The sequence below is a fragment of the Setaria viridis genome, chromosome 1 (genome assembly GCF_005286985.2).
Source record: "Setaria viridis chromosome 1, Setaria_viridis_v4.0, whole genome shotgun sequence".
Taxonomy (NCBI): Eukaryota; Viridiplantae; Streptophyta; class Magnoliopsida; order Poales; family Poaceae; genus Setaria; species Setaria viridis.
In genome coordinates this window covers 40,684,544-40,696,960 of record NC_048263.2, presented here as the reverse complement: position 1 = coordinate 40,696,960, position 12,417 = coordinate 40,684,544, and the positions used below count along the sequence as shown (strand labels likewise).

The 12,417-nt window shown below is 44.1% G+C and overlaps 2 protein-coding genes across 3 annotated transcripts; one reads left to right on the top strand and one right to left on the bottom strand.

Annotated features, from left to right (window-relative positions):
• Nucleotides 1-5,712: 5,712 nt before the first annotated feature.
• Nucleotides 5,713-9,925, bottom strand: LOC117841559 (NADH dehydrogenase [ubiquinone] 1 alpha subcomplex subunit 9, mitochondrial). Its single transcript, XM_034721977.2, has 12 exons — nucleotides 9,685-9,925; nucleotides 9,512-9,620; nucleotides 8,539-8,603; nucleotides 8,379-8,464; nucleotides 8,216-8,300; nucleotides 8,063-8,133; nucleotides 7,122-7,253; nucleotides 6,859-6,974; nucleotides 6,628-6,751; nucleotides 6,468-6,536; nucleotides 6,260-6,380; nucleotides 5,713-6,174 (listed from the first exon to the last, which is right to left on the bottom strand). Exons 1-12 carry the CDS (start codon nucleotides 9,794-9,796, stop codon nucleotides 6,038-6,040), a joined length of 1,227 nt encoding a protein of 408 aa, XP_034577868.1. The 5' UTR covers nucleotides 9,797-9,925; the 3' UTR covers nucleotides 5,713-6,037.
• Nucleotides 9,926-10,058: 133 nt separating this feature from the next.
• Nucleotides 10,059-12,319, top strand: LOC117841560 (uncharacterized). 2 transcript variants are annotated; one of them, XM_034721978.2, is made up of 4 exons: nucleotides 10,059-10,356; nucleotides 10,850-10,920; nucleotides 11,032-11,164; nucleotides 11,859-11,996. In XM_034721978.2, the coding sequence occupies exons 1-4, from the start codon at nucleotides 10,191-10,193 to the stop codon at nucleotides 11,984-11,986; spliced, it is 498 nt and encodes a 165-aa protein (XP_034577869.1). In that variant the 5' UTR covers nucleotides 10,059-10,190; the 3' UTR covers nucleotides 11,987-11,996. The 2 variants fall into 2 exon arrangements, with proteins under 2 accessions (XP_034577869.1, XP_034577870.1); XM_034721979.2 differs by having other exon boundaries at nucleotides 10,074-10,356; nucleotides 11,933-12,319.
• The last annotated feature ends 98 nt before the right edge of the window (nucleotides 12,320-12,417 follow it).

The following is a 12,417-nucleotide window of genomic DNA, read 5'->3' as shown; positions in this document are numbered from 1 at the left end:
CTAACTATCTGCATGTAAGAGGATTTGTAGCTCTACATTTCATACGCTGGCTATCGGAATCACGATCATCAACAAAAATTGTAACTACTAGCTGTCAAAGAAACAAAATTGGACCAAGTATTTCGAATTTGATAGTGACCGTAGACCGGCTCTAAAGGAATTCGGTACAACGATACATGTACACATCACATGATGTACCCGGTGGGTAGACGGTTAGGGATGGCAATGGGTGGGTGAGGTGTGGGTGGAGTAAAAACTTGCCCTCAATAAGACCCGCAACGCTTGGTCATACCCACCCTCGGATAGACTCGCGGGTGAAATGTCACACCCGCACCCGCACCCGTGGGTCGCCCTCGGGTTTCGGGTTGCCCGCGGGTGCAATATACAATATATATCAATATAATCACACGATATCAAGCAATATATAATGATAAGATCATCTCAGTCAAAAAAAAGAATAGTCCAAGAAGCCAAATTTTCATCTTTGAGTACAGTACAGTACTATAATAGTCATCTTATTACAAGTTCCGAACATTCAACGTCTCAATACTAATAAGCAAATAAAAAATTAAATAGAGACAACATAAGACTAGCACACTGCCCATTCAACCAACATAAAACCTCCAAGTAACAACCTCTATCTCCAGCCATCCATAGTTCCCTAGGCAAATCATAGATCGATGACCAAGTGAGTGACTGTGTAGTCTAGCGGTTGCGCTACGCCGAATTCATGGTATAAAAGGTAATGCGTCATAAGGTGAACTAGGATATACCTTATTATAATGATCCTATTCACACCCACACCCAACCCATCTTAATGCAGGTCAGGTCAGATCTACACTCACGGATGGAATTTCGCACCCACGTGTGCACCCATCGGGTGTCAAACCTCCTAACCCGCACCATGGGTCCGACTGCCATCCCTACATATGATATGCAGCTAGCTGACTTGTCGTGCAGCGGACCCGGGCAAACGAAGCCAAACCAAGCAAAGCCCGGATCCGACAGCAGGAACCCCGGTGAGAATTTTTCTAACATCCGACGTGGTGCCGGCTCATTGGCCCAACCGAAAACGGAAAACTGGGGCTGCACCTTCGGTCCTTCCTGTACTACCCTCCAGTGGGTGGACCCCGCGACAGGAGCGGCGGCGTCGTCCAGCTCCAGCCGTCCACCGCCCCAAGGCCGTTTGCTGACCTCACGGTCGGCTCCCCCCGCGTGGGGCCCACGGTGTCGGTGAGCGGTGGGGCACCACGGCCTCGTGATTCCGCCGTGCCGGGAAGGATCACCACACAACGCATTCCTGGAGGCACGAGGGCACTTTGGGGATATCCTCCCCTGCTTACCTGGTCGGTGCCGCGTTCTTAAAAGGTCAGCGGCTGCTCGTTGCTGTGTTCTTTTAATTTTTTTTATTGGCAAACCAGGCCACAATGACGAAACTAGGCCTTGGGACCTTGGCTTGTGTTGACAAACAAAAGGTGGCGGGCTGGCGGCAGAAACGGCAACTCTTGCTGCGTGATGTGGTGGCTCCCACGTCCCCTCGTGATCTTGGTTGTCCCCCATGAATTGTTGGAACGGGACAAGGCTGGGTGTGTTGGTGGTGGTGTGTGCTTCCAAGGAACAACGAAAGGGAAAGGGAAACAGGTGTGCTGGTTACAAGTACCCCGTGAGAACGGCTCTTCCATTCACCGGCTAGTGAGTGAGTTTGACGTGCGGCCGGTGGGCTTTGATTGTTGATGATAGCCTTGCTTGGTCGTTAAGTATTCGGGGGGTAATTCTCCCGTGTAATCTAAAGCTCAGCAGGGCTCAAATTTTGCATATCATCAAAATTGTTCTACTTAGTCATCCCAAGTACCTATGTTCCAAAATGTAGATTGTTTTAGCTCTTATATATAGATGTTGCTATGCACTTAAATATTGTCTGGATACATAATAAAGTATCTACAAAAGTCCAAACGACCTGCATTTTGAAACGGAGAGAGTAGCAGTTATGGTTGAAACACGATTTTCTACAAGACATCCACATTATGACTATGATTTACGACATGAACATATTACATATAGTCCGGGAACAAAAATGTGATACAAATAACTAATCAGATAAAATTCGCAACATAACAAATCCCTTATCAAAAAACAGATAGAAAAGGAAGCACTCGTGAGTCGTGACGAACTTCTATCAGTGACCATGAGACAGGCACTTTCTTAAACTCTTATGATTTCATGCCTAACAATGTGGGTAGTCCGGCATTCGAATGCCGAACTCAACGAGATGAAATCTGGGCATGAGCAATGTATAAAGACTAAGTGGTTTTTATACGTGGATCCCATGTTAATAGTCTTTATGCCTATTTCTATGCACACAATGGTGAGCCATGGATGGGCTTTAAGCCTGTACCTATTAGCACATAAAAAATTTATCTAGACAGATGGAAGAGGAGAGAGATTATATTATTTTATTCTTATGGGTGGACTATACGCTTATGGGTACCCATAAGCTATGGATCACTATAAAGACTACTCCCACAATGATGAGTCGGGCCATATAGGTATATAAAAACCACTTTTCCTCTCCATTGTGATTGCCCTTATGCTAAACATACTCCGATTGCTCAAGAGTGGTGTCATACCTAATCTACCACGTTTGGGCGTGTGGTAGGAATGAGTCGTTGAACTCCACACCTTTGTTTACGTACGCACCAGGACTCCAGATTGTTTACCAGCGTCAACCGGATCAAGTTACGGCGAGCGGTACGGTCATTCATTCAATGCTCATGCAAAGCATGAATTAAATACGTTACAGTCCATGTGACTAACCGTCTTCGTACGATCTTTGCAGAAAAAAAAATCGTCTTCAGCGTCAAGCTGTTTCCATTATTTTGCTGTGCACATCATATCTCTTTTTTAAAGATAGGACGTCCATCTCGGAAAGTTTTTTTTTTAAAAAAAGGAATGCTGAAGACACACGACCCCAAAAACCTTGTACTTGTATCGCTCAACATAAAACGTACCCATCATGTGCTTTTCCAAGGAAAGCAAAGGGAGAAGTTTTGCATCTGAAGCTGAGAAGAAGAAGATTGCGTCAAGGATTACTTTCTAAACGGGTAAACTGACGAAGCCGCCAGTGCAAGTGAATTGAGGTGATGAAAAGCGAGCTCAAAAGTGAGTGCAGTACTTGCTCCACAGAGAAGCATATCGTGTCACTGCGAAAAGGTCACTTGTGAGAATTAACAAAGCGGCAAGGTACAGGAGCACAAGGATCAGATGTACTCGTGCAGAAGAAAACGAGAAAAAAAAAACAAATTAAAGAGGGAGGAGGGCATGAGCCATGAGGAGCAAGTAAACGCGTTGGGAGAAGGGAAGGGTCAAATCCTCCATCAATGGCTTGTCTCTTCTCCGCAGGATCTGCACCTCTGAAGGCTTGGTTCCCCTCCCTTGATCTGCATGCGTTTGTCAGCTAATGATTTGGTTGCTGTAGCATAGCCCGGCGCAAGTGCGTCGTTAGTACAACGAAGGATTTTTTCTAATTGCCATAATCTAATAGCCGGTTGTCTATTGCTGAGAGACATTGCGCATCATCATTCAGCTATTGCTATATTTTTTTTTTATCAATGAACAATGTACTCCCTCCGTCCCAAAGTTTCAAATTATAGGTCGCTTTGATATTTTTAGATTAGTAAATTTTACTATGTATTTAGATATAGGTGTATATCAAAAGTTATGAAAAATACCAAAACAATCTACAATTTAGAACAGAGGGAAACATTTCTTTTTCAATAAAATGATACACGACTCCCCTGCATATTCGAGGAAAAAATGCAAAAGGTTCTCATGGATTTTGACTAATTTGCCTAGACGATAATCGATGATCTTCAAAACAACGAATGAACAGGTGTGTGCAATCAGCTACTTCTCCCTAATCTATACGGCTGAATGACACCCTGGGCATGAATAAATAAACACGTACACAGTTGAATCAAATCCCAGAATCATGCTCGGCACTTTGAAAAAACGAAAGATAATCTAACAACCGAGATGCTATAAGCTAGTAGTGCCTTGGTCGTAGGGTACAACACACATCCTCGATGTCCAAGAGCATGCATGATTGCGAGATTAAACTAGGAGAACACGGTGCACCACGGCGCCACCGTGCACCTTATTTTGTAATAACACGACGGTGGCTTTTAACTTGAGCTGTCCCCTGCATTGTATACCCTGTACCATGTGCTGTACAAGAATAAAGAAACCCTAGCCATGCTTGAATCTGATACTCCTGCTGCATGTGAGTTCCACACAGCACGCACGTACTTGCAATCCACCTAGGTTCCTCTCATCCTCTGCATTCTGCAACATACATACATCATCCGAAAATACGCAAGCACAAATTTCTTTCCGGTAGTACACATGAACAATGAATAGGAGATGTAGTTCAGACGTGCATGTAGGGAGATGAAGATGGATCAGATACGAACGGATATACAAGGATACGATTACAAATAGTTTTTTTTTTTCTCGGATCGAATACCACTTCCACTAACTTTCATGACCGGTTGGTACGAATAGTGTCAAGATGAGTCGAATAATGATATTCGTCCTATTCGCATATTAAATATTCAACTTTGAGTATTCGGATTCGGATACGGTATGGATATTAAACGTTCGGATTCAGATACGAGCTATCCATTTGAGTGTCTGAACCCTTTCGGTTGGACAAACGAACGGATAATATCTTCAGGCAGCAGCAGCAGATTGACTTGGCTTCAACTAAAGACTTCTTCAAGCAAGAATTCGCTATGGTTATCCATGAGCGAAGAAGAAATATTTCTCTTCTATTGTCCAATGGCTAGAAACCCTGTAATTTTCCCCCTTTCTTTTCTGATTTGCTTTCTTTGACATTATGTACCTGTTTCTACTTTTAATAATATATAACCAGTAGGGTGCAAACACCTCCTGTTTCATAAAAAAATATTCGCACCACTTTCATCGTGCATGCATGGATACCTTACGCTCAGGAGTCAGGATGTGAGGCAGCAGTAGAATTAGAGTTCGTTGTTGCATCAAATCAAATCAATTCAATTCGACAGGAGCTCCACGAGGGCCTCAACGCAGCACGGCCTAACCAGCGGTTAAAAGGCGAGGCGCACGTCGCCGTCGCCAAATTCAGTGGCGCCGTGACTGATGGCTCCAGAAACCAGAACCCCCAAGGGGGCCGGGGCGATCGCAGATGGATGTGATCGCTGCGTGATTGGATGATCCATGTGAATTGTCTTGCTCCAACGGGTGTGGGTGGTGGCGCATCCATCTCCCCGTGATAGGCGCATGTTGCCGTGTCCATTCCAATTATTTATATTGGGACAAGATTTCTGGTCATGTGCGTTTCCTCCTTGCATTACAGAACAGGACCCTCAGGCTCAGAGCAGAGGGCACTATACTTTAGTTGCCATTTCATCTGACAAATGGAAACTCCAATATTACTTGCTAGGTCCTAGTCCATGGAGACCTTAAATCCAGACCAGATTTTGCAGCGCTGCAGAATTTTGTCAACGCAGCGCACCACTCTATGCGACGAAGATTCACAGCCGGGAGACGAGCAACGCGCGGAGTCTGCTTGCCAAGAACGCGTATCGCGTATCTGGACCGTACGTGAAGAGAGCAGCGGCAGGGCCTTCTCCAACTTGGAAAACAAATATTCCACGCGCAGGCAGAACAAAACACTTGGAAAGGATGGGCCATGTATTCAGAATAACGGATTACATTATGCTCGACACCTCCCACAATCATGTGTCATCGTTGGAACGATTCCTCTCTTCACTTGTTGCATCCGACTCAAAAATTAGACAAAAAACATCTGAGCGTTCTTCTTATTGATGTAAACAAACAAGGAGCAGGAGCCCGAGCACGGAATTTGGGTCCTGCCCGCTGGTGAGGCAGCCGGCTGGAGCAGCTGCGGCCGCGACAGATGGCCGGACAACAAACACAACAATGCATCTCTGCAACTAAATGATTATAAATCTACAGCGTCTTCATGAACGGGAGGAGGCTACATCTCGGAGCTCCTCATCTTCTCGCTCACGGTTGAACCAAAAGCCGGCCCGCCCTTCCGGTAAGACAAGAGGTACTCCACAGGGTACCCCTTCAGCTTCTGAGGCATGATGCCAAGGTCTTCGAAAGTGAGAGCTGCAAAATGTGTTGGTAAAATATGAGCAGGGTGCAGTGAATGAAGTGGAATTGGATATTACTCGGCTTTAGATGAGATCCTCACCATCTTCAGACACGAGGTTGTCCACAGAGAATGCGTTGATCTGATCTAGGTTGAAAATGGAAGGGGTTGGCAGGGGAAATGGCACTTTGTTCAGCAACATTTCCCTTGGCGAAGCAATAGCCTGCATTTCAGAACCACACAGGTCAAGTGGAGAGTGTACCAAATGCCCAGTTTTCTGGTTCAACATGTGCTGGTAACTAAATCATACCCTTGCAACAGGAAGTGGAACATTGACATATCGTGGCCATTCACGGATTGTCTCATACATCAGCTCAGCCTGCACCCAATCATAATCACATCTCCTTTTACTTCTCATATGCACATTTAAAATTATTCATTGGCACAATAAAGATTCAAATAAAAATTACCAGTTCATGGACGGTGTAAATTTCAGGTCCCCCGAGTTCGTATATCTTTCCCATGCTAGTGCCATCATCCTTGAGGGAGTTTACAATAGCAGCAGCAACATCTATTACATAAACAGGCTGAATCCTGCAAAAGGGTAGCATCCAGGTAAATTTACATGTGGGTCATTTCATGCCCTAAACTAATTTTCAGGTCAGACATTATGGTAACAGTCAACAGGTAAACTCAATTACTTTGAAGATCCACCACCAACAAGCGGGAGGAAACCCCAATTCTTCGCAAATTGTGCCCATCTGTTCAAAATTCGATCTTCTGTGCCAATCATGGTTGCAGGCCTCATGATCGTAGCCTGTTGATTGACAGAAACAAAATTTCAGTTAAACTCAATGCTTATAGAAAAGGATATTATTTACTACTGACTTTGGCCTTTGGATGGTTCTGAAACAAGATCTCTCATCCCCTGTTGTGCTACGAAAGTTGAGAAAAAGGTGATCACCTCAGGAAATTCTTTCAAGATCGATTCCTCTCCTGCAGCTTTTGCCCTCAACATTTTAGATTCAGAAGAGGGTGATGCCCCTAGGCAAGAAACCTGGATAAATCTCATGATACCCCCATGCTCCTTAGCAATCTGTGTAGAATCGAGAGCGTCAGGTTACTAGCCAGGCACCACATTATTGACACGAGTTCAATTCTCATATTGCAAACAAAGTACCACATATACCTTTATAAAAAAAGTACCACAGATAATAAGATAATTTCTAATTTTTATGCAGCATAAATAGTTAGCAGCTTGATGAAATTATGCCATCAGGAATCAGGATGTTCCTGAGGGCTAAACTTGTACACAAACAGTGGTTATATCCATACTAGAGACTGCTAATATGGCCCCAAAGTAATGGAACAACAAGGAATCAGTGGGAGCAGAGATACTCTCAAACGGACATTATACAAAAAATAAAGCAACATCCTCTACCTTAAACAAAGAAGTTGGGCCCTTTCAATCTTTACAGAAATGAAGAAAAATACAAGATAGAATAGTTGATATTAACCAAATGGCCAGCTACAGTTACCCAATGTCAGAATAGAAAGCTACCATATCTTTGACTAGGATCATGCTAAATGACCTAGATATGGGCGGTGGGCGCAATGCAAGCTTGCCTCAGTCAACTAAGAAATATCAACAACCACGAGTTATGTACTCCTGCCAAGCACCAATAACTTATTAGTCATGTGCTTAACTGAGGAGATTGGTTCTCATCTATGATGATGTGATCAACATAAGTGAGCCAGAGCAAGGAAGCCAAGGACTCGAAGTTTTTCAATATGGCTGGGGTCCTAATTTTCAACGGCCCTTGCAAAAACAGCCTACATACTTTTTTCTTAGCCAACATACTTGGATAGCACATCTGCAACAGGAAGAAAAATAGAAGGGCATACCATTGCAAGTTGCCCAGCCATATGATGGTTTACTTCTTCGAAGCTGTAGTTCCTTGTTTCATACTCTCGTCCTGTTGAAATGGAGTTAACAAAGCCAGAATAAGATTTACTCATCAAAAGCTGGATACAATATGGGTCTCAAGTAAAACAAACCTATGAGGTTAACAACCACATTTGACTTGGCCATAACAGCCTTAATTGAATCAACATCTCTTGGATTGTATTTCATCGGCACAATCTGCCATAAGTCAAGAGGATGAAAAATGAATATACTGAAAACATATTAATTGCTAAATCTACTTGTTTACTCTTTTACCTGACCCAAGTCACCCATAATCTTCAGGTGGCGGTGAGAATCCTCAGAGCCTCTGAACGGGACAAGCACTTGAGATCCCATCTTGGCTGAATAAAATTTGACACTTGAGTAACCCTATTCATGAACCAATTTATATAGCATAATAGTATTATCATCTCACCAAGTTGTTGCACAAGATAGCGTCCAAGGAACCCAGTAGCTCCAAACACAGTAGCTACAATTCCACTGCAAAGGCCAAATATTATGCTCATTACAAACCACGATACGGTACATGATTAAAGGCAACTTTAAAGTATGATTGGAAATTTCTAATGTTTGCCTGCAGATATAAGGGATGCGAGGATGGAGCAATCATGCTCGACCAAGAAATATCAGCAGTGCACACATGCACTCTAACCTACTATTTTCATGTTTTTATCACATTGCTGTGCACAGGAATATGAATGGTACTGTAGCATTGCAGAATATGAAAATCAGCTCAGGCTATGTTGCAAGTGTTCAGATTCTGTGCAAAACCCAACCAAACGATGTTAAGGTCCACTAAACCATTTCACAACTCGAGAGATAAAGCTAGCAAAGCAGTTGAAAATCAAAATGCTAAAAGGGGCAGCAACGTTGCTTCATGACATAGTCCATCAAGATAAAGCCATAATTTTTTAGCAACCAAACAATTGCAAAGAAAGAATTAACCAAAAAAGTGTACTAAATCAGCAAGCAACACTCCTAGATCATCTAACGTTTTCATATATACCACCACAAGCTTCGACAACTTTACCTCAGAAATTTCCAGGTTACGTATTAGAAAGTCATCACTATGTTTCAGATCAGGCAAAGTTAATGGTCAGCATGTCTCAAACAACAGGTACCGCACCAATCAATCAACTAACTCAGTTTGATACATACATTGCCAAGTGTGGCAACATGAACTACACGATCTGAATGTGAGCATCAGAAAGGTCATGTCTAGCCACTCCATCTATCTTTGGCAGTTCAAACAGATCACAACATTAGCTCCATCTCACTCAAAATAGACTAAATCGCCCCGAAGGACAGACCCAGGTACACTGCCGCAACACTTGTGGCCGTTCAATTCAAGCAGAATCAATTGGGGGAAAAAGGAGTTGATTCTTCACCTCACAGAAGACCTCCCTCCGGTGCCCTTGCGGACGAGATACCCCGACCCCTCGACCGCCGGCGCCCTCGCGGACGACATGCACCTCGCGCCATCCGCTCCACACAGCCCTGAAAGGAAACCGCCCCTAAGATCTATCCGGAGGGGCACGCGTGCGAGGGAAATGGTAGCTACCTTGGGGAGTGAGCCCAGGCTGGGAGGCGGATCTGAAGGCAGCGATGGCGGCCGAGGTGGAAGGGGAGAGGTGGTGGTCGAGGAGGTGACGCCTCCACGCCGCCGACTGCATCGTCGTTGTCCTTGTCGCCGGTGGACGGTGGTGGTGGTCGGAGGAGGCGGCGACGAGGGGGCCAAGTGGTGGTGGCGACGACGACGACGGCGAGAGAGAGAGAGAAAGGGAGAAGGTAGGGTGGGGCCTTTGGGGGCGTCGGGATCTCCCAATCCGTGGCCCAACTCCACTCCATTACTGGGCCAAGCCCATTTCCGTGCCAGCCGCAGTCGTTACGATACAGCTAATCTGGTCCGTTGGATGAGGAGGCGGACGGTTCAGATGATATGGGCTGGGCTGCTGGAGTGGTTAGGCCGCTGCAGCCTGCAGCGGATCCGGCTCGCCCTGGCTGGTTGCTCGTCGGCGTTTTTTCCTCGTCTTCTCCGGTGAGCTCTACGGCGGCGCCGTCGAGGGGATGGACGGCCAGCCTAATTGGAGAGCGGGGACGGCGGCCTCGAGGCTGTCGTACAAGAACGTCACCATCGCCGTGTGCGCCTTTAACCTCCTCGTTGCTGCCCTCCTCCTTCACAACTACTTCTCGTCTTGGACGCGCATCGCAGGCGGCGACCAGTTCGATTCTGGTATGCTACCGTGATAACCTGCCCTGCTCGTATTCTCCCCAGATTTGTGATTTTGGTTTGGTTGTTTGGATTGACAGATGTGTTTGGTTTGGTCCCAATTTAGTAGGGTTGTGATTAGCGAACTAAATCTAGCAAAGTTCAGGATTTTCTTAGAATTAAAAGTGGGGTGCGAACTTCTGATTACAGCTCGGCACAGGATGTGTTGATCCATCTTGCGGTTGTGAGCACCTGGGATGAACCTAAGATTGTGCTTGCTCCAAAAATGAAGCTGTTAAGGTTATCCATCACCCTGTGTTAGCGTTCTCTGCTCAACTGCTCCATCGTTGAAGCTATCTCGCTGCTTTGTTTTGTCTGTTTCAGTATATAAGTCTTAGATTTTTGCCATGGCTCCTTCTTGGAAAATTCTATTCATACTAAGGCTGTGGACTTCACTTCTATTCTTTGATAACTCAATTCAGCCTAAATACTGGGTCCTACTATTGCTATTCTGCAGCTCAGCTTCGGTATATATGGGAATCTGAAGAGTTGCGTCGTGCTATGGAACCTGTGGATTTGATTAGAAGAGTATGTTTCCATGCACTTTGTTTATATTGATTTGAGAAATAAACGGGGATGCACACCATGTTGCTGCATAGAAAACTTTATTTTTGACAATTCTCATTGATTGTTACATAGGTGAAGGAAATTGAGCAAGAAGCTTATGGTGAGCATGGCATGGCAACACAAGATCCTAAGCAAACTGCTGCTGTTGATTTATCAAATAGGCTGAAAGATTTGAGGGCGGGGAATGATGGCAGCAGCCAAAAAGGTTTTCTTTCACCCACTGCTCAGTCTTTTACTTCAGATTTAGGGGCAATCATAATTGGATCAATTTATTTATTTTCTGTAATATGTGTGATAGGATTTGATAAAGATGATGCATTAATGAGAATAAACCACAGATAATTTGAACCTATGGCTAAAGCATCATAATCTTTGTCATGATGCCATACTACAGTCAATTTGTGCCCCACAATTTTTAGATGAATACATGATCAAGGCTGACAGATTCTACAACTTCTTCGCTTGTGGAAATAATTTATCCTGTTGTTTCCCACTGGTTTGACAAAAAAAAAAAGATGCTCCTTATCTTGTCGAAATATATTTTTCTTGGACATCTTGTTGAAATATTTCTAGAAGTATTTACAACTCAGTGATGGTGTGATGCATATCAGGGCAGCTGTAATCAATTGCCCGTTGTTTTGTTTTGTGTTTTAAGAATATCCTCCCTGTAACAGAAGACCAGATGTAGGTAGAATCAACTAAATTGAACATGTAATGATACAGTTAGATAGCACACAGATAGAACAGAAAAACAATGAAATGGTAGTGTTGTCAGCTCTAAAGTCAGCATATGTGGGAACTGGGAAATAAACTTTATTTCCATGTATGCACAGCAGAATGCAGTTTGCAGTTCCTGAATAGAGTGATTTGTAAGTGGTGTTACTGCTTTGCTAGAGCAGCTGTGCAGATTTTTCTCCCCCTTGCTCTTCCTGTGAACTTGTCCAACCTGATGATGTTTTGCGAACATCTCCAGCCCTTGAAGAATGGCGTAAACGGAAGATGGAGCGTGCAAGACAACGAGCGATAGGAAAGAATGGGACATCCAGTGCGAAAACACGATGAGACGTGAGAATTGTTGTTCAGCACAAGGGATTTTTCTTTCGTGAGGTTTGGAGTTGCTGTGGTGTGCATTCAATTCAGTCTGTTGAGCCTAGGCACGAGAGAAGCTGTGGTGTCCGTCTCTCCGATGTTTGTAAATGTACTTGTAGCACTGTTGTTGTAGAAGTGGTTATTTTCCATGTTGTTGTGTTTAAGTAGCATGTATCAGTATCAATTTTATTTGTAAAAATTAAAAAAGGGCTACCTTTTCCCGTGCTCATGTATAATTATTAAATAGAGAAAATATCATTTTATAGTTTTATTAAGGCGTGTTAAGAGGCGCAAGCAAATGGTTCGCATTCTATTCCTGTTTAGTTGTGAGACTGAATGTTTGTGTCCACCACTCTCTCTCTGTTTTTT